Source organism: Bombina bombina, chromosome 4 (genome assembly GCF_027579735.1).
Source record: "Bombina bombina isolate aBomBom1 chromosome 4, aBomBom1.pri, whole genome shotgun sequence".
Taxonomy (NCBI): Eukaryota; Metazoa; Chordata; class Amphibia; order Anura; family Bombinatoridae; genus Bombina; species Bombina bombina.
In genome coordinates this window covers 768,381,097-768,407,532 of record NC_069502.1, presented here as the reverse complement: position 1 = coordinate 768,407,532, position 26,436 = coordinate 768,381,097, and the positions used below count along the sequence as shown (strand labels likewise).

General features: G+C 42.2%; 1 protein-coding gene across 1 annotated transcript in view; it reads left to right on the top strand.

Moving 5' to 3' along the window:
• TARBP1 (TAR (HIV-1) RNA binding protein 1) overlaps positions 1–26,436 on the top strand; it is a 454,905-nt gene that overhangs the window by 198,948 nt on the left and 229,521 nt on the right. Inside the window, exon 20 of the mRNA XM_053711098.1 lies at positions 1,572–1,692. Within this exon, the coding sequence (XP_053567073.1) occupies positions 1,572–1,692 (121 nt within the window). The remainder of the gene's footprint in view (positions 1–1,571; positions 1,693–26,436) is intronic.

Here is a 26,436-nt window from a genome sequence, read left to right as displayed (position 1 = left end):
GTCAGTCACCAATCTGGAGCCGCTGTCATGCTGCTGCCGCCTGCTGTGTCAAGTTGCGAGTGCTTCCTCCTCAAGAGGATACAGAGTATAGGAGCGGTCCGTCTGGATCTCACAGAAGTGCCGCCCCCTGTCATGTGCCGCCTGGGCCATTGGACCCACTTGGTCCCATGGTTGAGCCGACCCTGACTGCACCAGTATATAATTTGGCTGCTACTAGTGAGAGGGGGGAACAAGGAAGTGGGAGGGTTGAGGAGGGATCTCTGCATTACAAAATAAATAAATAAAAATGCCCTAAAACTGCATACTGGCAATTTATTTATTAATAAAAAAAGCTTTACTGCAGTGTAGCTTGTATTTTTGCCGAACTTTCAAATATACTTCTATTATAAAATGTGATTTGTTCTTGTGGTATCCTTTGTTAAGAGCTTTATCAGTATAACATTATTATAAACAGTATTGCAAACACTGCTGCGACGTGGCTAAAGACACATGCACGCTCCTGAACTCACCCTTGATACCAAAAGAACTAGGCAAACTGATAATAGAGATAAATTGTGAAGTTGTTTCATGATCTATCCAATTTCTGTAAGTTTAATTTTGACATTACTGTCCCTTTAAAATACTACTTGATGCTGATAGGCTAATCTTGTTGCAGGAGTGGTAGGACGTACACTTTTTGCCTTTGCTCTCATACTCTTGTGTTCTCATATTCAGAACTGATGGGTTATAAAGCTATATGCCTAGTTGGAGTATGTAGAAGTTTTCAGACTCCTCCCATTTAACGACAGCTCTGTTTCTAAAAATTTGTTCCATATCTGTTCTAAATCTGCTGTATGTGAAATAAAGCTGCTAGTGTACAGGGAGTGTATATTGAGAATAAGATGAATCATAAATACTTCTGGAAGTTTCTAGTCAAAATTAAACTTTCATGTTTCAGATAGTACAAGCAATTTTAAACAACTTTCCAGTTTACTTTTATCATCAAATTTGCTTTGTTCTCTTGGTATTCTTTGTTGAAAGCTAAACCTAGATATGCTCATATGCTAATTTAAAAGCCCTTGAAGGCCACCTATTATCTCAGTGCATTTCACTTCTGTGGAGTTATATATGAATCCGCACCGATTGGCTAAAATGCAAGTCTGGCAAAAGAACTGAAATAAGGGGGTCAGTCTGTAGGGGCTTAAATACAAGGTAATCACAGAGTTAAAAAGTGTATTAATATTAGTGTTGGTTATGCAAAACTGGGGAATGGGTAATAAAGGGATTATCTATCTTTTTAAACAATAACAATTCTGGAGAAGACTGTCCCTTTAATCCAAGTGGCATGATGCTATGCATTTACAAGTGAAGATTATAGTGTATTAACATATGATATTATACATGCACAAACCTTATCAGAATATAATGTCTGTAGTCTTTTCTCTTTCTATTTTTAACTGTGTGTATTACAGGTTGTCTTAAGAGAACAGCTAACAGTACTAGTTTAAATAATTATGTGACTATTTTTAGAATTGTTTATGACCTCTCTTTAAGATTATTTTACTTATGTACTTCTCTAAATATTTGTGCAGCATAAACAAAGATGAACACTATGTGAGAGTCTGTGCTGTTAAATTCCTTTGTTTGTTGGACGGATCAAACTCTGATCACAAGGAATTTCTACAAGACGTTACTGTTAAGCTGCTAGACAAGGTATGGTGATTATTCTTCATGTAAATAAAACCCATGTTTTTTTTAAAAAATAACTTACGGCTAGATTACGAGTTTTGCGTTATGAGTGAAAAAGCTTCATAACGCTGCTTTTTCACTACCGCTGGTATTACGAGTTTTGCAGGTAAATATCTGTACCGCACACTTTTTTGGCCTTAATGCAAATGTAACTACCACAGCTTTCAAAAAGTCCTTTTTTAATGGAACTTCCACAGCGCCGGTATTAGGAGTTTGCCTGTCTGGCCAAAAACAGAGCGGTACAGCCCATAACTACAAGATCCATACCGTAAACTGAAAGTCAGTAGTTATGGCTTTTATGTTACAAATCCGTAACATAAAACTCATAACTAAAGTGCTAAAAAGTACACTAACACCCATAAACTACCTATTAACCCCTAAACCGAGGCCCTCCCGCATCGCAAACACTGAAATAAAATTATTAACCCCTAATCTGCCTTTTCCCGACATCGCCGCCACTAGAATAAACATATTAACCCCTAAACCACCGTACTCCCGCATCGCAAACACTAGTTAAATATTATTAATCCCTAATCTGCTGTCCCTAACATCGCTGCAACCTACATTACTGTTATTAACCCCTTAACTGCTGCCCCCAAAATCGCCGCCACTATACTAAAGTTATAAACCCCTAAACCTACCGTACCGAGTACCGAGCCGCTCATAACGCAAAACTCGTAATCTAGCCTTTACTTAATAAAATAAAACAATGTGAAAAGAAGTAAAATACTGGTATCATATAAGTATTATATTTGAGAAGTGGGAATATATATATATTTTTTTTTTATAAACCAACTTTATTTGAAAAAGCAAAAAATGGTTTACAGTATGATTGGGAGACGCAGCTCCTACATGAAATAACAAAGTCAGTTAAAATTTTTAAAGTTTTGATAGTATAACATAAAATAAATAAAGGTACCCCCTTCTGTTTATTCACAAATAATATGAAATATTTATGGGGGTAAGAAGAGAAGTAGAAGAAAAAGAGCAGTTGAGAAAGAAGTAAAGGAAGAGAGAGAATAAAGGAGTTTGCTCAATTGTGTAGTTCATCTTGTGACACATCCATCCACTGGGACCAAAACCGCAACAGGGTATTATAGTGATGGATTTGCTAGGTTATGTGTGATATGCTTAATATAAAGTCGGGATGTGGTGGTATATCCCAGCGCCAACTGAAACCTTTTGAGCCTGAGGCGGTGGTACCTAGCTCCCACCTATAAAAATAGAACTATGAAAAATATGCCCAGGCGCCAACAATGAGGAGGTTAAGGTTATATATATATATGAGTAAACTCTGTTGTGTGCTACAAATATGTGGTAAAAGTGTTAAAACAATTTATTGTAGATAAAACATATAGGAGACGATAAAATGCAATGTTTCATAAAAACACAATATTACATGTGCATGGATCCACGCTAATAAAATATATATGAATAAAATCTTGAGAGCATAAACACATAGGAGAAGTAATCTCGTTAGAGATAATATAACATGTAAATGTGGGTGATACAGATACAATTCAATGACAATAAAAAATACAATTCAATGACAATAAAAATATTTCAATTGACAATGTTGAATAAAAGTGTAAAAATATAAAAATATAAAAGTATAAAAATGTGACGGTGATCCAATGTCCAAAAAAAGGAATGTGACAGTGTTCCAGTGTGAAATGTTCCAAAAATGAAAAGAATCAGTGTAAATCCTGTGTTGAAAATGCAAAGGAAGAAAAAATATGACAAAATAAGTGAAAAATATGTCAATCCTTAGTTCACTGAGGAACTGAGAGAAAATAAAATACGTGAAAAAAAGTCAGAAATGGATGTAAAGTGGAATCCCTGTGTACAGTGTTGTCCTTGTCTCTTATTATGTGATGTCCTTATGGAGCCAGGGGGTCCCTGCCCCAGTGGATAATATAAAAAAAGATGCTGAGTGCGAAGGTTTCAGCAGATTTATCAAAATAAAAGTAAAAATAAGATGGTGAAGAAAAAGTGTTGTAAAAAATGTGTTTTAAAATTCAAAAATAGAAACCTGTGGGATAGAAATAATACACAATGTGTAAAACAATTTCAAATATGTACTCCTATTGAAAAAATGCTTACCAGGTCTACGCGTTTCGGCCTTTTCCTAGGCCTTTATCAAGACTCTGAGTCTTGATAAAGGCCTAGGAAAAGGCCGAAACGCGTAGACCTGGTAAGCATTTTTTCAATAGGAGTACACATTTAAAATTGTTTTACACATTGTGTATTATTTCTATCCCACAGGTTTCTATTTTTGAATTTTAAAACACATTTTTTACAACACTTTTTCTTCACCATCTTATTTTTATTTTGATAAATCTGCTGAAACCTTCGCACTCAGCATCTTTTTTATATTATCCACTGGGGCAGGGACCCCCTGGCTCCATAAGGACATCACATAATAAGAGACAAGGACAACACTGTACACAGGGATTCCACTTTACATCCATTTCTGACTTTTTTTCACGTATTTCATTTTCTCTCAGTTCCTCAGTGAACTAAGGATTGACATATTTTTCACTTATTTTGTCATATTTTTTCTTCCTTTGCATTTTCAACACAGGATTTACACTGATTCTTTTCATTTTTGGAACATTTCACACTGGAACACTGTCACATTCCTTTTTTTGGACATTGGATCACCGTCACATTTTTATACTTTTATATTTTTATATTTTTACACTTTTATTCAACATTGTCAATTGAAATATTTTTATTGTCATTGAATTATTCTTATTGTCATTGAATTGTATTTTTTATTGTCATTGAATTGTATTTTTTATTGTCATTGAATTGTATCTGTATCACCCACATTTACATGTTATATTATCTCTAACGAGATTACTTCTCCTATGTGTTTATGCTCTCAAGATTTTATTCATATATATTTTATTAGCGTGGATCCATGCACATGTAATATCGTGTTTTTATGAAACATTGCATTTTATCGTCTCCTATATGTTTTATCTACAATAAATTGTTTTAACACTTTTACCACATATTTGTAGCACACGACAGAGTTTACTCATATATATAACCTTAGCCTCCTCATTGTTGGCACCTGGGCATATTTTTCATAGTTCTTAATATAAAGTCCCCAAGTGGCCAGCATCTCTGCGCACACATCCATCTTATTGTTTTTAATATAGTAATATTCCAGGAACTCTGAGACTCTACGAGTCCACATGTCAAGAGTTGGCGCCATTTTGCTTTTCCAATTCTTTACTATTAAAATTTCTCCAACATTGGTGTGTCCGGTCCACGGCGTCATCCATTACTTGTGGGATATTCTCCTCCTCTACAGGGAAAGGCAAGGAGAGCACACAGCAAGAGCTGTCCATATAGCTCCCCCTCTGGCTCCGCCCCCCAGTCATTCTCCTTGCCGCTCTGAACAAGTAGCATCTCCACGGGGATGGTGAGGAGTTTGTGGTGTTAGTTGTAGTTTTTTATTTCTTCTATCAAGAGTTTGTTATTTTAAAATAGTGCTGGTATGTACTATTTACTCTGAAACAGAAAGAGATGAAGAGTTCTGTTTAAAAGAGGAGTATGATTTTAGCAGCAGTAACTAAAATCGATTGCTGATCCCACACAGGACTGTTGAGATGAGAGAACTTCAGTTGGGGGGAACAGTTTGCAGACTTTTCTGCTCAAGGTATGACTAGCCATTTTCTAACAAGACTGTGTAATGCTGGAAGGCTGTCATTTTTCCCTCATGGGGATCGGTAAGCCATTTTCTTAGACTTAGAAAGAATAAAGGGCTTATTATGGGCTAGTAACTGGTGGACACCCTTAAGGGCTAAATTGATTGTTTATTTAAGTTTTTATTAAAAGTTTGAAGTGGATTTCACACTTATTATTTGGGGAACGTTTTTTATCGCCAGGCACTAGTTAAGACACCTTCCCAGTCAGGAAGGGCCTTTCACTGTATTAGGCAGAGCCTCATTTTCGCGCCATTTTTGCACAGTTTCTTTTAAGTACAGTGCATGCAGATGCATGTGAGAGGGTCTGGTGTCCACTGAAAAAGTTCCTAGAAGGCTTGAAATACCCCCCTGGAATAGTTGAAGTCACAACAAAGGCTGTGGCTGGTACTGTAGTGGGGTTAAAATTGCAAACGGCTCCGGTTTCCACATTTTAAGGGTTGCAATACTTTGAATGCATTAAGACACTGTGGTGAAAATTTGGTAAAGATTGGATAATTCCTTCATAGTTTTTCACATATTCAGTAATAAAGTGTGCCCTGTTTAACATTTAAAGAGACAGTAACGGTTTTGTTTTAAAACGGTTTTTGTACTTTATTAACCAGTTTAAGCCTGTTTAACATGTCTGTACCTTCTGATAGATCATGTTCTGTATGTATGGAAGCCAATGTGGTTCCCCCTTCAAATATATGTGATAATTGTGCCATAGCGTCCAAACACAGTAAGGACAGTATTGTCACAAATAGTAAGGTTGCCCAGGATGATTCCTCAGATGAAGGAAGTAGAGATAGTTCTACATCTTCTCCTTCTGTGTCTATACCAGTTATGCCCGCGCAGGCGACCCCTAGTACTTCTAGCGCGCCAATGCTTGTTACTATGCAACAATTGACGGCAGTAATGGATAACTCCATAGCTAATATTTTATCCAAAATGCCAGCATTTCAGAGAAAGCGCGATTGCTCTGTTTTAAACACTGTAGAGCAGGAGGGCGCTGATGATAATTTTTCTGTCATACCCTCACACCAGTCTGAAGTGGCAGTGAGGGAGGGTTTCTCAGATGGAGAAATTTCTGATACAGGAAGAATTTCTCAGCAGGCAGAACCTGATGTTGTGACATTTAAATTTAAATCAGAGCATCTCCGCGCATTACTTAAGGAGGTGCTATCTACTCTGGATGATTGTGACAATCTGGTCATCCCAGAAAACTTGTGCAAGATGGACAAGTTCCTAGAGGACCCGGTGCACCCTGATGCCTTTCCGATACCTAAACGGGTGGCGGACATAGTGAATAAGGAGTGGGAGAAGCCAGGCATACCTTTTGTCCCTCCTCCTATATTTAAGAAATTGTTCCCTATGGTCGACCCCAGGAAGGATATATGGCAAACAGTCCCTAAGGTCGAGGGGGCGGTTTCTACACTAGCCAAACGCACGACCATTCCCATTGAGGACAATTGTGTTTTCAAAGATCCTATGGATAAAAAATTGGAGGGTTTGCTTAAAAAGATTTTTGTACAGCAAGGTTACCTCCTTCAACCTATTTCGTGCATTATTCCTGTCACTACAGCGGCGTAGTTCTGGTTCGAGGAACTGGAAAAGTCGCTCAGTAGGGAGACTCCGTATGAGGAAGTCATGGACAGAATTCACGCACTTAAGTTAGCTAATTCCTTTATTTTAGACGCCGCTTTGCAGTTAGCGAGATTAGCGGCGAAAAATTCAGGGTTTGCAATTGTGGCGCGCAGAGTGCTCTGGCTAAAGTCTTGGTCGGCGGATGTATCTTCCAAGACAAAATTGCTTAATATCCCTTTCAAAGGTAAGACCCTTTTTGGGGCCAGAATTGAAAGAAATTATTTCAGACATCACTGGGGGAAAGGGCCATGCCCTCCGACAGGATAGGCCTTTCAAGGCTAAGAATAAGTCCAATTTTCGTTCCTTTCGCAATTTCAGGAACGGACCGGCTTCTAACTCGGCAGCCTCTAGACAAGAGGGTAACGCTTCCCAGACTAAACCAGCTTGGAAACCAATGCAAGGCTGGAATAAGGGTAAACAGGCCAAGAAGCCTGCTGCTGCTACCAAGACAGCATGAAGGGGTAGCCCCCAATCCGGGACCGGATCTAGTAGGGGACAGACTCTCTCTCTTTGCTCAGGCTTGGGCAAGAGATGTTCAGGATCCCTGGACACTAGAAATAGTCTCTCAGGGTTATCTTCTAGAATTCAAGGAACTACCCACAAGGGGAAGGTTCCACATTTCTCACTTATCTTCAAACCAAATAAGTAGACAGGCATTCTTACATTGTGTAGAAGACCTGTTAAAGATGGGAGTGATACACCCAGTTCCAACTGTGGAACAAGGTCAGGGGTTTTTACTCAAATCTGTTTGTAGTTCCCAAAGAAGAGGGAACTTTCAGACCAATTCTGGATTTAAAAATTCTAAACAAATTTCTCAGAGTTCCATCGTTCAAAATGGAAACCATTCGAACAATTTTACCTACAATCCAGGAGGGTCAATATATGACTACCGTGGATTTAAAGGATGCGTATCTACATATTCCTATCCACAAAGATCATCATCAGTTCCTAAGGTTCGCCTTTCTGGACAAACGTTATCAGTTCGTGGCTCTCCCATTCGGACTAGCCACTGCTCCCAGAATTTTCACAAAGGTGCTCGGGTTCCTTCTAGCGGTTCTAAGACCAAGGGGCATTGCAGTGGCACCTTATCTGGACGACATTCTAATTCAAGCGTCGTCTCTTTCCAAGGCAAAGGCTCATACAGACATTGTTCTAGCCTTTCTCAGATCTCACGGGTGGAAGGTGAACGTAGAAAAGAGTTCCCTGTCTCCGTCGACAAGAGTTCCCTTTTTGGGAACAATAATAGATTCTTTTGAAAGAAGATCTTCCTGACAGAAGTCAGAAAGTCAAAGCTTCTAAACGCTTGTCAAGTTCTTCTCTCTATTCTGCAGCCTTCCATAGCTCAGTGCATGGAAGTAGTAGGGTTGATGGTTGCAGCAATGGACATAGTTCCTTTTGCTCGAATTCATCTAAGACCATTACAACTGTGCATGCTCCAGTAGACAGGATCACCTGTCTCAGGGAATGAGTTTCTGCAGACCAAAGTGGGTCATTGTCACGACCGACGCCAGTCTATCAGGCTGGGGCGCGGTCTGGGATTCCCTGAAAACTCAGGGTTTATGGTCTCGGGAAGAGTCTCTTCTCCCGATCAACATCCTGGAACTGAGAGCGATATTCAATGCTCTCCGGGCTTGGCCTCATCTAGCGAAGGCCGGATACATAAGATTCCAGTCAGATAACATGACGACTGTAGCTTACATCAACCATCAGGGAGGAACAAGGAGTTCCTTGGCGATGAGAGAGGTATCCAAGATTATCAAATGGGCGGAGGATCACTCCTGCCACCTATCTGCAATCCACATCCCAGGAGTAGACAACTGGGAGGCGGATTATCTGAGTCGTCAGATTTTCTCCAACATAGGTGTGTCCGGTCCACGGCGTCATCCTTACTTGTGGGATATTCTCTTCCCCAACAGGAAATGGCAAAGAGCCCAGCAAAGCTGGTCACATGATCCCTCCTAGGCTCCGCCTACCCCAGTCATTCTCTTTGCCGTTGTACAGGCAACATCTCCACGGAGATGGCTTAGAGTTTTTTAGTGTTTAACTGTAGTTTTTATTATTCAATCAAGAGTTTGTTATTTTGAAATAGTGCTGGTATGTACTATTTACTCAGAAACAGAAAAGAGATGAAGATTTCTGTTTGTATGAGGAAAATGATTTTAGCAACCGTCACTAAAATCCATGGCTGTTCCACACAGGACTGTTGAGAGCAATTAACTTCAGTTGGGGGAACAGTGAGCAGTCTCTTGCTGCTTGAGGTATGACACATTCTAACAAGACGATGTAATGCTGGAAGCTGTCATTTTCCCTCTGGGATCCGGTAAGCCATGTTTATTACGATTGTAAATAAGGGCTTCAAAAAGGGCTTATTAAGACTGTAGACTTTTTTTGGGCTAAATCGATTGATTATTAACACATATTTAGCCTTGAGGAATCATTTTATCTGGGTATTTTGATATAATAATATCGGCAGGCACTGTTTTAGACACCTTATTCTTTAGGGGCTTTCCCAAAGCATAGGCAGAGCCTCATTTTCGCGCCGGTGTTGCGCACTTGTTTTTGAGAGGCATGGCATGCAGTCGCATGTGAGAGGAGCTCTGATACTTAGAAAAGACTTTCTGAAGGCGTCATTTGGTATCGTATTCCCCTTGGGGCTTGGTTGGGTCTCAGCAAAGCAGATACCAGGGACTGTAAAGGGGTTAAAGTTCAAAACGGCTCCGGTTCCGTTATTTTAAGGGTTAAAGCTTGGTGTGCAATACTTTTAAGGCTTTAAGACACTGTGGTGAAAATTTGGTGAATTTTGAACAATTCCTTCATGTTTTTTCGCATTTGCAGTAAAAAAGTGTGTTCAGTTTAAAATTTAAAGTGACAGTAACGGTTTTATTTTAAAACGTTTTTTGTACTTTGTTATCAAGTTTATGCCTGTTTAACATGTCTGAACTACCAGATAGACTGTGTTCTGAATGTGGGGAAGCCAGAATTCCTATTCATTTAAATAAATGTGATTTATGTGACAATGACAATGATGCCCAAGATGATTCCTCAAGTGAGGGGAGTAAGCATGGTACTGCATCATTCCCTCCTTCGTCTACACGAGTCTTGCCCACTCAGGAGGCCCCTAGTACATCTAGCGCGCCAATACTCCTTACTATGCAACAATTAACGGCTGTAATGGATAATTCTGTCAAAAACATTTTAGCCAAAATGAACACTTATCAGCGTAAGCGCGACTGCTCTGTTTTAGATACTGAAGAGCATGACGACGCTGATATTAATATTTCTGAAGGGCCTCTAACTCAGTCTGATGGGGCCAGGGAGGTTTTGTCTGAGGGAGAAATTACTGATTCAGGGAACATTTCTCAACAAGCTGAACCTGATGTGATTGCATTTAAATTTAAGTTGGAACATCTCCGCATTCTGCTTAAGGAGGTATTATCCACTCTGGATGATTGTGACAAGTTGGTCATCCCAGAGAAACTATGTAAAATGGACAAGTTCCTAGAGGTGCCGGGGCTCCCAGAAGCTTTTCCTATACCCAAGCGGGTGGCGGACATTGTTAATAAAGAATGGGAAAGGCCCGGTATTCCTTTCGTCCCTCCCCCCATATTTAAAAAATTGTTTCCTATGGTCGACCCCAGAAAGGACTTATGGCAGACAGTCCCCAAGGTCGAGGGAGTGGTTTCCACTTTAAACAAACGCACCACTATATCCATAGAGGATAGTTGTGCTTTCAAAGATCCTATGGATAAAAAAATTAGAAGGTTTGCTTAAAAAGATGTTTGTTCAGCAGGGTTACCTTCTACAACCAATTTCATGCATTGTCCCTGTCGCTACAGCCGCATGTTTCTGGTTCGATGAGCTGATAAAGGCGGTCGACAGTGATTCTCCTCCTTATGAGGAGATTATGGACAGAATCAATGCTCTCAAATTGGCTAATTCTTTCACCCTAGACGCCACTTTGCAATTGGCTAGATTAGCGGCTAAGAATTCTGGGTTTGCTATTGTGGCGCGCAGAGCACTTTGGTTGAAATCTTGGTCGGCTGATGCGTCTTCCAAGAACAAGCTACTTAACATTCCTTTCAAGGGGAAAACGCTGTTTGGCCCTGACTTGAAAGAGATTATCTCGGATATCACTGGGGGTAAGGGCCACGCCCTTCCTCAGGATCGGCCTTTCAAGGCAAAAAATAAACCTAATTTTCGTCCCTTTCGTAGAAACGGACCAGCCCAAAGTGCTACGTCCTCTAAGCAAGAGGGTAATACTTCTCAAGCCAAGCCAGCTTGGAGACCAATGCAAGGCTGGAACAAGGGAAAGCAGGCCAAGAAACCTGCCACTGCTACCAAGACAGCATGAAATGTGGGCCCCCGATCCGGGACCGGATCTGGTGGGGGGCAGACTCTCTCTCTTCGCTCAGGCTTGGGCAAGAGATGTTCTGGATCCTTGGGCGCTAGAAATAGTCTCCCAAGGTTATCTTCTGGAATTCAAGGGACTTCCCCCAAGGGGGAGGTTCCACAGGTCTCAGTTGTCTTCAGACCACATAAAAAGACAGGCATTCTTACATTGTGTAGAAGACCTGTTAAAAATGGGAGTGATTCATCCCGTTCCATTAAGAGAACAAGGGATGGGGTTCTACTCCAATCTGTTCATAGTTCCCAAAAAAGAGGGAACGTTCAGACCAATCTTAGATCTCAAGATCTTAAACAAGTTTCTCAAGGTTCCATCGTTCAAGATGGAAACCATTCGAACTATTCTTCCTTCCATCCAGGAAGGTCAATTCATGACCACGGTGGATTTAAAGGATGCGTATCTACATATTCCTATCCACAAGGAACATCATCGGTTCCTGAGGTTCGCATTCCTGGACAAACATTACCAGTTCGTGGAGCTTCCTTTCGGATTAGCCACTGCTCCAAGGATTTTCACAAAGGTACTAGGGTCCCTTCTAGCTGTGCTAAGACCAAGGGGCATTGCTGTAGTACCTTACTTGGACGACATTCTGATTCAAGCGTCGTCCCTTCCTCAAGCAAAGGCTCACACGGACATTGTCCTGGCCTTTCTCAGATCTCACGGATGGAAAGTGAACGTGGAAAAGAGTTCTCTATCTCCGTCAACAAGGGTTCCCTTCTTGGGAACAATAATAGACTCCTTAGAAATGAGGATTTTTCTGACAGTGGCCAGAAAAACAAAACTTCTAGACTCTTGTCGGATACTTCATTCCGTTCCTCTTCCTTCCATAGCTCAGTGCATGGAAGTGATCGGGTTGATGGTAGCGGCAATGGACATAGTTCCTTTTGCACGCATTCATCTAAGACCATTACAACTGTGCATGCTCAGTCAGTGGAATGGGGACTATACAGACTTGTCTCCGAAGATACAAGTAAATCAGAGGACCAGAGACTCACTCCGTTGGTGGCTGTCCCTGGACAACCTGTCACGAGGGATGACATTCCGCAGACCAGAGTGGGTCATTGTCACGACCGACGCCAGTCTGATGGGCTGGGGCGCGGTCTGGGGATCCCTGAAAGCTCAGGGTCTTTGGTCTCGGGAAGAATCTCTTCTACCGATAAATATTCTGGAACTGAGAGCGATATTCAATGCTCTCAAGGCTTGGCCTCAGCTAGCGAGGGCCAAGTTCATACGGTTTTAATCAGACAACATGACAACTGTTGCGTACATCAACCATCAGGGGGGAACAAGGAGTTCCCTGGCGATGGAAGAAGTGACCAAAATCATTCTATGGGCGGAGTCTCACTCCTGCCACCTGTCTGCTATCCACATCCCAGGAGTGGAAAATTGGGAAGCGGATTTTCTGAGTCGTCAGACATTGCATCCGGGGGAGTGGGAACTCCATCCGGAAATCTTTGCCCAAGTCACTCAGCTGTGGGGCATTCCAGACATGGATCTGATGGCCTCTCGTCAGAACTTCAAAGTTCCTTGCTACGGGTCCAGATCCAGGGATCCCAAGGCGGCTCTAGTGGATGCACTAGTAGCACCTTGGACCTTCAAACTAGCTTATGTGTTCCCGCCGTTTCCTCTCATCTCCAGGCTGGTAGCCAGGATCAATCAGGAGAGGGCGTCGGTGATCTTGATAGCTCCTGCGTGGCCACGCAGGACTTGGTACGCAGATCTGGTGAATATGTCATCGGCTCCTCCTTGGAAGCTACCTTTGAGACGAGACCTTCTTGTTCAGGGTCCGTTCGAACATCCGAATCTGGTTTCACTCCAGCTGACTGCTTGGAGATTGAACGCTTGATCTTATCGAAGCGAGGATTCTCAGATTCTGTTATCGATACTCTTGTTCAGGCCAGAAAGCCTGTAACTAGAAAGATTTACCACAAAATTTGGAAAAAATATATCTGTTGGTGTGAATCTAAAGGATTCCCTTGGGACAAGGTTAAGATTCCTAGGATTCTATCCTTCCTTCAAGAAGGATTGGAAAAAGGATTATCTGCAAGTTCCCTGAAGGGACAGATTTCTGCCTTGTCTGTGTTACTTCACAAAAAGCTGGCCGCTGTGCCAGATGTTCAAGCCTTTGTTCAGGCTCTGGTTAGAATTAAGCCTGTTTACAAACCTTTGACTCCTCCTTGGAGTCTCAATTTAGTTCTTTCAGTTCTTCAGGGGGTTCCGTTTGAACCCTTGCATTCCGTTGATATTAAGTTATTATCTTGGAAAGTTTTGTTTTTAGTTGCAATTTCTTCTGCTAGAAGAGTTTCAGAATTATCTGCTCTGCAGTGTTCTCCTCCTTATCTGGTGTTCCATGCAGATAAGGTGGTTTTACGTACTAAACCTGGTTTTCTTCCAAAAGTTGTTTCTAACAAAAACATTAACCAGGAGATTATCGTACCTTCTCTGTGTCCGAAACCAGTTTCAAAGAAGGAACGTTTGTTGCACAATTTGGATGTTGTTCGCGCTCTAAAATTCTATTTAGATGCTACAAAGGATTTTAGACAAACATCTTCCTTGTTTGTTGTTTATTCCGGTAAAAGGAGAGGTCAAAAAGCAACTTCTACCTCTCTCTCTTTTTGGATTAAAAGCATCATCAGATTGGCTTACGAGACTGCCGGACGGCAGCCTCCCGAAAGAATCACAGCTCATTCCACTAGGGCTGTGGCTTCCACATGGGCCTTCAAGAACGAGGCTTCTGTTGATCAGATATTATCAGGAACTGGTGATTATATGTTAGGTGGAACACAACTGCAGAATGAATAATAATATGTATGTTACACAGGACTGTCTGAAACCTCTATTTCTGAAAAGGTTTCCTTCAGTCATGTGAGTAAGTTTAATATAACAAGCAATGATAACTTATTCAGCAGAAAGTGAATAAGAAAATAATATACTGTTAAGATCAGGCTTAGATAATAACAGGTGAACTGTGGACAAGATAAAGATTCAGTCAGGCAGCATTGGAGTAACAGGACAAGACAAGTGAAGTTGCGGTTAAAGTTTATAGTTTTGAGATTAAACTTCTTATCTTAATACAAGACACAGTACATACGATATGAGGTATGATGTTTAGCAGTAATTTGTACCTTGGTAATGCAGACAGGCAGGAGAGCAAGCACGGTTACCTTCGTAGGTGATTCAGAGTAGTTAGAGTGAGACCGGAGCAGACCCCGAAGTGATGTCACGCTGTGTAGCGTAATCGGAGAAACACAGTGACAGGCTGAATGAACACTGAAGGTATGAGCTGCGGTAAAAAGAAAGCAGCGAGAGGCAATGAAAAAATGCAATAGGTACTTTACCCCACAACAGAGAGAGAGAGAGACTGTGAATGAAATTCCAAGGTAGAAGTTGCTGTTTAGGATAAGGCTCAGAACTCCGGATAATAAGGTAGAGAAGCAAAAGCTGAGCAGGCAGGTAAACCTCTCTGTAGCGAAGATCATCAATACTGAGCAAGGTGTAACAGGTGAGCGGCACACTTAAAGAAAGAGGAACAAATCAGAAAGTAGTGGGTGTAGCTAGGAGAAAAATGGGTTGAACCAGGCAGAACCTGACAGAACCCCCTCCTCAAGGACGCTGTTCCACAGCGGATGGACGAGGCCGATCAGGGTGGCGACGATGAAACAAGGAGAGAAGTTTAGGCGTGTTGAGATTGGAGAGAGGCTCCCATGAATCCTCATCACTTGAATAATTTTTCCACCTGACCAAGTACTGCAGAACACCCCTGGAGATCCTGGAGTCCAAAATGGATTCAACTTCATACTCATCATCAGGAAGAGGAAGGCTTGTAGGTGGCAGAAGAATTTGTGCATCTCTTGCAGGTGTATATGGTTTTAATAAAGATACGTGAAACGTAGGATGAATCTTAAGAGTACTAGGTAGACGTAGCTTGACAGCATTGGTATTGATAACACTTTGGACAGGGAAGGGTCCAATGAAGAGACTGGCCATCTTCTTAGAAGGAACTTGTAATCTCAAGTTCTTAGTAGAAAGCCAGACTAAATCTCCTGCGGAGTATTCAGGTGGCTTCCTTCTCCTGAGGTCATAATAATGTTTCTGGTTCTGTTGGGCCGAACGAATGTTCTCCTGGATGACATTGAAATTCTCCTGTAGAGAATTATGGAGCTGATCCAGCGGTGGTGAATCCGAAGAAGCAGAGGAGGAGAAGGTCAGGGTAGGATGGTAGGCATAGTTTGCGAAGAAGGGTGTCATTTTAGTAGATGCATTGGTCAAGTTATTGTAGGCGAATTCGGCCATGGAAAGGTAATTCATCCAATCGTTCTGTTGATAGGAACAATAACATCTGAGAAAATGTTCGAGCCACTGGTTTAACCTCTCTGACTGCCCATTAGTTTGGGGATGAAAAGCTGTTGTAAAACGATGTTCCATATTAATCAAGGCACATAACTTACTCCAAAATTTTGAGGTGAATTGTGTACCCCTATCTGTCGTCAGGATAGAAGGTATCCCATGCAACTTGATAATGTGGTCAATGAATAGGGTGGCAGTTTCAGAAGAAGTGGGAAGTTTATGGAAAGGGATAAAATGAGCCATTTTAGTGAATAATTCAATGACCACAAGGATAGTTGTTTGATTTTTTGATGGTGGTAAATCTACAATAAAATCCATGGAAACATGGTGCCAAGGCTTTTTAGGGACTGGTATAGGCATGAGCAAGCCAAAAGGTGGTCTTCTTTCTGGCTTGCAAGTGACACAAGTCCTACAGCTGGCAATATGATCAGAAATTGTGGATTTCATGTGTGGCCACCAATAAGTACGTGAAACAAGATCCAAGGTACGTTGAAGACCTGGGTGACCAGCTAATGGAATATCATGACAGGTCTGTATAATTTGTTTTCTCAAGGAGGGTGGTATGAAGATTTTTTTTCCATAGTAGTAAATGCCATGCATTTTGGTTAAAGTTGGTTCAGGTGGGTTAGAATGTTCCTTGCAGTATTTGCGGAGGTCAGTCAAGATTGTCGAAGTGAACCCAATGAAGCATTGAGGAGAAACAATGTCTTTTCTGATAGGAATGTGAGTCGGTCGTTCTGGTATCCGGGATAAAGCGTCAGCTTTGAGGTTTTTATTGGCAGGTCTGTAAATGATAACAAAATTGAAACGGTCAAAGTACAGACTCCAACGAACCTGTCTGGCAGATAAGGTTTTATTAGATTGCAAGTACTGGAGGTTCTTATGGTCTGTGTAGATATTAATTGGTAGAGTGGTGCCTTCAAGGAGGTGTCTCCAGTGTTCAAGGGATCGTCGAATGGCCAATAATTCCTTATCCCCTATAGCATAATTTTGTTCAGCAGGGGACATTAATTTAGAGAAATAGGAAATTGGATGGAGAGGATCAGATAGAGATTTTTGTTGTGAGAGGACTGCTCCAATGGCGAAATCGGAAGAATCAACTTCTAAAGTATATTGATGTGAAGGATTGGGAAATTGAAGGATTGGTGCAGAGGTAAATCTGGATTTCAAATAACGGAAGGCATTAGCAGCATCTGAACCCCATGAGAAAGGTGTAGTAGAACCTGTTAAAACGGTGAGTGGTTTTACTATTTTGGAAAATCCCTTGATAAATTTTCTATAATAATTTGAAAAACCAAGGAACCGTTGTAGGTCTTTTTTAGTCTTTGGTTCTGGCCAATCCAAAACCGCCTCAACCTTTTCTTTCTGCATCTGGATTCCTGAGGGAGAGATATCATATCCTAGAAAGGATACCTGTGTTGTGTGAAATTTGCATTTTTCCAATTTGGCATACAATTTATAAGCTCTCAGTCGTGCTAGAACTTGGCGGACATGCCTGATGTGTTCCTGCTGAGTTCTGGAATAAATGAGTATATCATCCAGATATATGACAATGCATACATCTAGGAGGTCTCTGAATACATCATTAATGAAGTATTGGAAGGTGGCTGGGGCATTGCAGAGACCAAAAGGCATTACAAGGTACTCGAATAAGCCATATCTGGTCCTGAATGCCGTGAGCCATTCATGCCCCTCTTTGATCCTGACAAGGTTGTATGCGCCTCTTAAGTCAAGTTTGGTAAAAATAGTAGCATCAGATAGCCTCTCAATCATCTCTGGTATTAGGGGCAAAGGATAACGATTCTTAACCGTGCATTTATTTAGTTCACGATAGTCTATGATGGGTCTGAGGCTGGAATCCTTGTTACGAACAAAGAAAAACCCCGCCCCTGCAGGAGAAGTTGATGGCCTAATGAAGCCTTTCTTTAAGTTGTTGTCAAGATACACTTTAAGATGTTCCAGTTCAGGATTACTTAGTGGGTAGAGATGTCCAATGGGTATGCGGGCTCCAGGGAGGAGATCGATAGGGCAATCATATGCCCTGTGAGGTGGCAGGTTCTCTGCCTCAGTCTTACTAAATACATCATTAAATTCCAAATATTCAGAGGGTAAGCCCTCAGTATCAGTATTAGTGTGTAAAAAAACAGGGTTAGGAAAACATGTTTCTTTGCAATAAGTGGAACAAAACTTAATTTGAAAAGGGTGCCAAACAATAGTGGGATTATGAAGTTGTAGCCACTTCATCCCCAGAACCAAACTAAAATGGGGAGAGGGAAGGACATCGAAAGAGAGTAATTCGTAATGACCGGAAATATTAAGCATGAGTGGTACAGTCTCATGAGTTATAGGTCCAGAGAACATGAGTGATCCATCTATGACTCTGATAGGTATGGGAGTAGTTTTCTTTATTAAAGGGATATTTTCCCTAATGCAATAGGCCCGATCCATGTAGTTCCCTGAAGCGCCAGAGTCTACAATGGCATCACTGATCCTCAGTTGACTTTGCTCCAACTGTAGGGAGACAGATAAAGTACAGTAAGGAGAATGTTCTGGGGAAGGTAGAGATGTATAAAGGTAAGTGGACTTACATTTCTTGTTCTTCAAAAGTAGAGGACAGTCCTGAACAGCGTGACTTGGGCTAGCGCAGTACTGGCATAGATTCTTTAAACGTCTCCGTTGTTTCTCCTCTTGAGAGAGGGGACCTCTGATAAAGCCAATCTCCATGGGTTCCACAGAGGGTTTTGGTTTTGCGTCTGTTGCAAACTTTTCAGCCTTCCTTTCACGTAGACGACGGTCTATCTGAATTGCTGTTTTCATGAAAGCCTCCAAAGTTGTTGGTAAATCAATTCTGGCGAATTCATCTTTTAAAGACTCTGAAAGTCCCAACCGGAATTGATTACGCAGGGCGACAGGGGTCCAGAGAGCATCCGTGGCGAACTGTTTGAAATCATTGATATAGTCCTCGACAGGTCTCTTTCCTTGTTTTAAACTCCTTAAACTCATCTCAGCAGTAAGCTGAATATCTGTGTCCTGAAACATTTCATCCATACTTGTGAAAAAGTCTACAAGGGATCCGAGTATAGGATCCTGGTTCTCTATGAATTTATCAGCCCAATTTCTAGGATCCCCTCTGAGAAATGAGATTGTAGTGAGGACTTTCACTCTCTCAGTGGGGTAAGTCCTAGGTTTCATTGAAAACAATAAAAGGCAGGCGTTTTTAAATTGTCTATATGCCTTTCTGTTACCACAGAATAGATCTGGGAGAGAGACTTGAGGTTCAATAACAGTTTCAGTCTGATTCCCCTCTAAAGAGATAGACTCTGTAATTATTTTTCTCAGAGCAGCATTCTCAATTTGTAAATCATGCAGGCCTTGTGCCAGTTGATCTACCTTTTGATTGAGGTTATATACAATTTGATGTATGTCTGCTGGTTCCATTTTTTAAGGCTCAGTATTATATCAGGAACTGGTGATTATATGTTAGGTGGAACACAACTGCAGAATGAATAATAATATGTATGTTACACAGGACTGTCTGAAACCTCTATTTCTGAAAAGGTTTCCTTCAGTCATGTGAGTAAGTTTAATATAACAAGCAATGATAACTTATTCAGCAGAAAGTGAATAAGAAAATAATATACTGTTAAGATCAGGCTTAGATAATAACAGGTGAACTGTGGACAAGATAAAGATTCAGTCAGGCAGCATTGGAGTAACAGGACAAGACAAGTGAAGTTGCGGTTAAAGTTTATAGTTTTGAGATTAAACTTCTTATCTTAATACAAGACACAGTACATACGATATGAGGTATGATGTTTAGCAGTAATTTGTACCTTGGTAATGCAGACAGGCAGGAGAGCAAGCACGGTTACCTTCGTAGGTGATTCAGAGTAGTTAGAGTGAGACCGGAGCAGACCCCGAAGTGATGTCACGCTGTGTAGCGTAATCGGAGAAACACAGTGACAGGCTGAATGAACACTGAAGGTATGAGCTGCGGTAAAAAGAAAGCAGCGAGAGGCAATGAAAAAATGCAATAGGTACTTTACCCCACAACAGAGAGAGAGAGAGACTGTGAATGAAATTCCAAGGTAGAAGTTGCTGTTTAGGATAAGGCTCAGAACTCCGGATAATAAGGTAGAGAAGCAAAAGCTGAGCAGGCAGGTAAACCTCTCTGTAGCGAAGATCATCAATACTGAGCAAGGTGTAACAGGTGAGCGGCACACTTAAAGAAAGAGGAACAAATCAGAAAGTAGTGGGTGTAGCTAGGAGAAAAATGGGTTGAACCAGGCAGAACCTGACAGATATGTAGGGCAGCGACTTGGTCTTCACTGCACACTTTTACCAAATTTTACAAGTTTGATACTTTTGCTTCTTCTGAGGCTATTTTTGGGAGAAAGGTTTTGCAAGCCGTGGTGCCTTCCATTTAGGTGACCTGATTTGCTCCCTCCCTTCATCCGTGTCCTAAAGCTTTGGTATTGGTTCCCACAAGTAAGGATGACGCCGTGGACCGGACACACCTATGTTGGAGAAAACAGAATTTATGTTTACCTGATAAATTACTTTCTCCAACATAGGTGTGTCCGGTCCACGGCGTCATCCTTACTTGTGGGATATTCTCCTCCCCAACAGGAAATGGCAAAGAGCCCAGCAAAGCTGGTCACATGATCCCTCCTAGGCTCCGCCTACCCCAGTCATTCTCTTTGCCGTTGTACAGGCAACATCTCCACGGAGATGGCTTAGAGTTTTTTAGTGTTTAACTGTAGTTTTTATTATTCAATCAAGAGTTTGTTATTTTGAAATAGTGCTGGTATGTACTATTTACTCAGAAACAGAAAAGAGATGAAGATTTCTGTTTGTATGAGGAAAATGATTTTAGCAACCGTAACTAAAATCCATGGCTGTTCCACACAGGACTGTTGAGAGCTACTAACTTCAGTTGGGGGAACAGTATGCAGTCTCTTGCTGCTTGAGGTATGACACATTCTAACAAGACGATGTAATGCTGGAAGCTGTCATTTTCCCTATGGGATCCGGTAAGCCATGTTTATTACGATCATAAATAAGGGCTTCACAAGGGCTTATTAAGACTGTAGACTTTTCTGGGCTAAATCGATTCATTATTAACACATATTTAGCCTTGAGGAATCATTTTATCTGGGTATTTTGATATAAGAATATCGGCAGGCACTGTATTAGACACCTTATTCCTTAGGGGCTTTCCCAAAGCATAAGCAGAGCCTCATTTTCGCGCCGGTGTGGCGCACTTGTTTTTGAGAGGCATGGCATGCAGTCGCATGTGTGTGGAGCTCTGATACTTAGAAAAGACTTTCTGAAGGCGTCATTTGGTATCGTATTCCCCTTTGGGCTTGGTTGGGTCTCAGCAAAGCAGATACCAGGGACTGTAAAGGGGTTAAAGTTTAAAACGGCTCCGGTTCCGTTATTTTAAGGGTTAAAGCTTCCAAATTTGGTGTGCAATACTTTTAAGGCTTTAAGACACTGTGGTGAAAATTTGGTGAATTTTGTACAATTCCTTCATGTTTTTTCGCAATTGCAGTAATAAAGTGTGTTCAGTTTAAAATTTAAAGTGACAGTAACGGTTTTATTTTAAAACGTTTTTTGTACTTTGTTATCAAGTTTATGCCTGTTTAACATGTCTGAACTACCAGATAGACTGTGTTCTGAATGTGGGGAAGCCAGAATTCCTATTCATTTAAATAAATGTGATTTATGTGATAATGACAATGATGCCCAAGATGATTCCTCAAGTGAGGGGAGTAAGCATGGTACTGCATCATTCCCTCCTTCGTCTACACGAGTCTTGCCCACTCAGGAGGCCCCTAGTACATCTAGCGCGCCAATACTCCTTACTATGCAACAATTAACGGCTGTAATGGATAATTCTGTCAAAAACATTTTAGCCCAAATGAACACTTGTCAGCGTAAGCGCGGCTGCTCTGTTTTAGATACTGAAGAGCATGGCAACGCTGATACTAATATCTCTGAAGGGCCCCTAACCCAGTCTGATGGGGCCAGGGAGGTTTTGTCTGAGGGAGAAATTACTGATTCAGGGAACATTTCTCAACAGGCTGAACCTGATGTGATTGCATTTAAATTTAAGTTGGAACATCTCCGCATTCTGCTTAAGGAGGTATTATCCACTCTGGATGATTGTGACAAGTTGGTCATCCCAGAGAAGCTATGTAAAATGGACAAGTTCCTAGAGGTGCCGGGGCTCCCAGAAGCTTTTCCTATACCCAAGCGGGTGGCGGACATTGTTAATAAAGAATGGGAAAGGCCCGGTATTCCTTTTGTCCCTCCCCCCATATTTAAAAAATTGTTTCCTTTGGTCGACCCCAGAAAGGACTTATGGCAGACAGTCCCCAAGGTCGAGGGAGCGGTTTCCACTTTAAACAAACGCACCACTATACCCATAGAGGATAGTTGTGCTTTCAAAGATCCTATGGATAAAAAATTAGAAGGTTTGCTTAAAAAGATGTTTGTTCAGCAGGGTTACCTTCTACAACCAATTGCATGCATTGTCCCTGTCGCTACAGCCGCATGTTTCTGGTTCAATGAGCTGATAAAGGCGGTCGATAGTGATTCTCCTCCTTATGAGGAGATTATGGACAGAATCAATGCTCTCAAATTGGCTAATTCTTTCACCCTAGACGCCACTTTGCAATTGGCTAGGTTAGCGGCTAAGAATTCTGGGTTTGCTATTGTGGCGCGCAGAGCGCTTTGGTTGAAATCTTGGTCGGCTGATGCGTCTTCCAAGAACAAGCTACTTAACATTCCTTTCAAGGGGAAAACGCTGTTTGACCCTGACTTGAAAGAGATTATCTCTGATATCACTGGGGGTAAGGGCCACGCCCTTCCTCAGGATCGGCCTTTCAAGGCAAAAAATAAACCTAATTTTCGTCCCTTTCGTAGAAACGGACCAGCCCGAGGTGCTACGTCCTCTAAGCAAGAGGGTAATACTTCTCAAGCCAAGCCAGCTTGGAGACCAATGCAAGGCTGGAACAAGGGAAAGCAGGCCAAGAAACCTGCCACTGCTACCAAGACTGCATGAAATGTTGGCCCCCGATCCGGGACCGGATCTGGTGGGGGGCAGACTCTCTCTCTTCGCTCAGGCTTGGGCAAGAGATGTTCTGGATCCTTGGGCGCTAGAAATAGTCTCCCAAGGTTATCTTCTGGAATTCAAGGGACTTCCCCCAAGGGGGAGGTTCCACAGGTCTCAGTTGTCTTCAGACCACATAAAAAGACAGGCATTCTTACATTGTGTAGAAGACCTGTTAAAAATGGGAGTGATTCATCCTGTTCCATTAAGAGAACAAGGGATGGGGTTCTACTCCAATCTGTTCATAGTTCCCAAAAAAGAGGGAACGTTCAGACCAATCTTAGATCTCAAGATCTTAAACAAGTTTCTCAAGGTTCCATCGTTCAAGATGGAAACCATTCGAACTATTATTCCTTCCATCCAGGAAGGTCAATTCATGACCACGGTGGATTTAAAGGATGCGTATCTACATATTCCTATCCACAAGGAACATCATCGGTTCCTAAGGTTCGCATTCCTGGACAAGCATTACCAGTTCGTGGCGCTTCCTTTCGGATTAGCCACTGCTCCAAGGATTTTCACAAAGGTACTAGGGTCCCTTCTAGCTGTGCTAAGACCAAGGGGCATTGCTGTAGTACCTTACTTGGACGACATTCTGATTCAAGCGTCGTCCCTTCCTCAAGCAAAGGCTCACACGGACATCGTCCTGGCCTTTCTCAGATCTCACGGATGGAAAGTGAACGTGGAAAAGAGTTCTCTATCTCCGTCAACAAGGGTTCCCTTCTTGGGAACAATAATAGACTCCTTAGAAATGAGGATATTTCTGACAGAGGCCAGAAAATCAAAGCTTCTAGACTCTTGTCGGATACTTCATTCCGTTCCTCTTCCTTCCATAGCTCAGTGCATGGAAGTGATCGGGTTGATGGTAGCGGCTATGGACATAGTTCCTTTTGCGCGCATTCATCTAAGACCATTACAACTGTGCATGCTCAGTCAGTGGAATGGGGATTATACAGACTTGTCTCCGAAGATACAAGTAAATCAGAGGACCAGAGACTCACTCCGTTGGTGGCTGTCCCTGGACAACCTGTCACAAGGGATGACATTCCGCAGACCAGAGTGGGTCATTGTCACGACCGACGCCAGTCTGATGGGCTGGGGCGCGGTCTGGGGATCCCTGAAAGCTCAGGGTCTTTGGTCTCGGGAAGAATCTCTTCTACCGATAAATATTCTGGAACTGAGAGCGATATTCAATGCTCTCAAGGCTTGGCCTCAGCTAGCGAGGGCCAAGTTCATACGGTTTCAATCAGACAACATGACAACTGTTGCGTACATCAACCATCAGGGGGGAACAAGGAGTTCCCTAGCGATGGAAGAAGTGACCAAAATCATTCTATGGGCGGAGTCTCACTCCTGCCACCTGTCCGCTATCCACATCCCAGGAGTGGAAAATTGGGAAGCGGATTTTCTGAGTCGTCAGACATTGCATCCGGGGGAGTGGGAACTCCATCCGGAAATCTTTGCCCAAGTCACTCAGCTGTGGGGCATTCCAGACATGGATCTGATGGCCTCTCGTCAGAACTTCAAAGTTCCTTGCTACGGGTCCAGATCCAGGGATCCCAAGGCGGCTCTAGTGGATGCACTAGTAGCACCTTGGACCTTCAAACTGGCTTATGTGTTCCCGCCGTTCCCTCTCATCCCCAGGCTGGTAGCCAGGATCAATCAGGAGAGGGCGTCAGTGATCTTGATAGCTCCTGCGTGGCCACGCAGGACTTGGTATGCAGATCTGGTGAATATGTCATCGGCTCCACCTTGGAAGCTACCTTTGAGACGAGACCTTCTTGTTCAGGGTCCGTTCGAACATCCGAACCTGGTTTCACTCCAGCTGACTGCTTGGAGATTGAACGCTTGATCTTATCGAAGCGAGGGTTCTCAGATTCTGTTATCGATACTCTTGTTCAGGCCAGAAAGCCTGTAACTAGAAAGATTTACCACAAAATTTGGAAAAAATATATCTGTTGGTGTGAATCTAAAGGATTCCCTTGGGACAAGGTTAAGATTCCTAAGATTCTATCCTTCCTTCAAGAAGGATTGGAAAAAGGATTATCTGCAAGTTCCCTGAAGGGACAGATTTCTGCCTTGTCTGTGTTACTTCACAAAAAGCTGGCAGCTGTGCCAGATGTTCAAGCCTTTGTTCAGGCTCTGGTTAGAATTAAGCCTGTTTACAAACCTTTGACTCCTCCTTGGAGTCTCAATTTAGTTCTTTCAGTTCTTCAGGGGGTTCCGTTTGAACCCTTACATTCCGTTGATATTAAGTTATTATCTTGGAAAGTTTTGTTTTTGGTTGCAATCTCTTCTGCTAGAAGAGTTTCAGAATTATCTGCTCTGCAGTGTTCTCCTCCTTATCTGGTGTTCCATGCAGATAAGGTGGTTTTACGTACTAAACCTGGTTTTCTTCCAAAAGTTGTTTCTAACAAAAACATTAACCAGGAGATTATCGTACCTTCTCTGTGTCCGAAACCAGTTTCAAAGAAGGAACGTTTGTTGCACAATTTGGATGTTGTTCGCGCTCTAAAATTCTATTTAGATGCTACAAAGGATTTTAGACAAACATCTTCCTTGTTTGTTGTTTATTCTGGTAAAAGGAGAGGTCAAAAGGCAACTTCTACCTCTCTCTCTTTTTGGATTAAAAGCATCATCAGATTGGCTTACGAGACTGCCGGACGGCAGCCTCCCGAAAGAATCACAGCTCATTCCACTAGGGCTGTGGCTTCCACATGGGCCTTCAAGAACGAGGCTTCTGTCGATCAGATATGTAGGGCAGCGACTTGGTCTTCACTGCACACTTTTACCAAATTTTACAAGTTTGATACTTTTGCTTCTTCTGAGGCTATTTTTGGGAGAAAGGTTTTGCAAGCCGTGGTGCCTTCCATTTAGGTGACCTGATTTGCTCCCTCCCTTCATCCGTGTCCTAAAGCTTTGGTATTGGTTCCCACAAGTAAGGATGACGCCGTGGACCGGACACACCTATGTTGGAGAAAACAGAATTTATGTTTACCTGATAAATTACTTTCTCCAACGGTGTGTCCGGTCCACGGCCCGCCCTGGTTTTTTTAATCAGGTCTGATAATTTATTTTCTTTAACTACAGTCACCACGGTACCATATGGTTTCTCCTATGCAAATATTCCTCCTTAACGTCGGTCGAATGACTGGGGTAGGCGGAGCCTAGGAGGGATCATGTGACCAGCTTTGCTGGGCTCTTTGCCATTTCCTGTTGGGGAGGAGAATATCCCACAAGTAAGGATGACGCCGTGGACCGGACACACCGTTGGAGAAAGTAATTTATCAGGTAAACATAAATTCTGTTTTCTCCAACGGTGTGTCCGGTCCACGCCCGCCCTGGTTTTTTTAATCAGGTCTGATAATTTATTTTCTTTAACTACAGTCACCACGGTACCATATGGTTTCTCCTATGCAAATATTCCTCCTTAACGTCGGTCGAATGACTGGGGTAGGCGGAGCCTAGGAGGGATCATGTGACCAGCTTTGCTG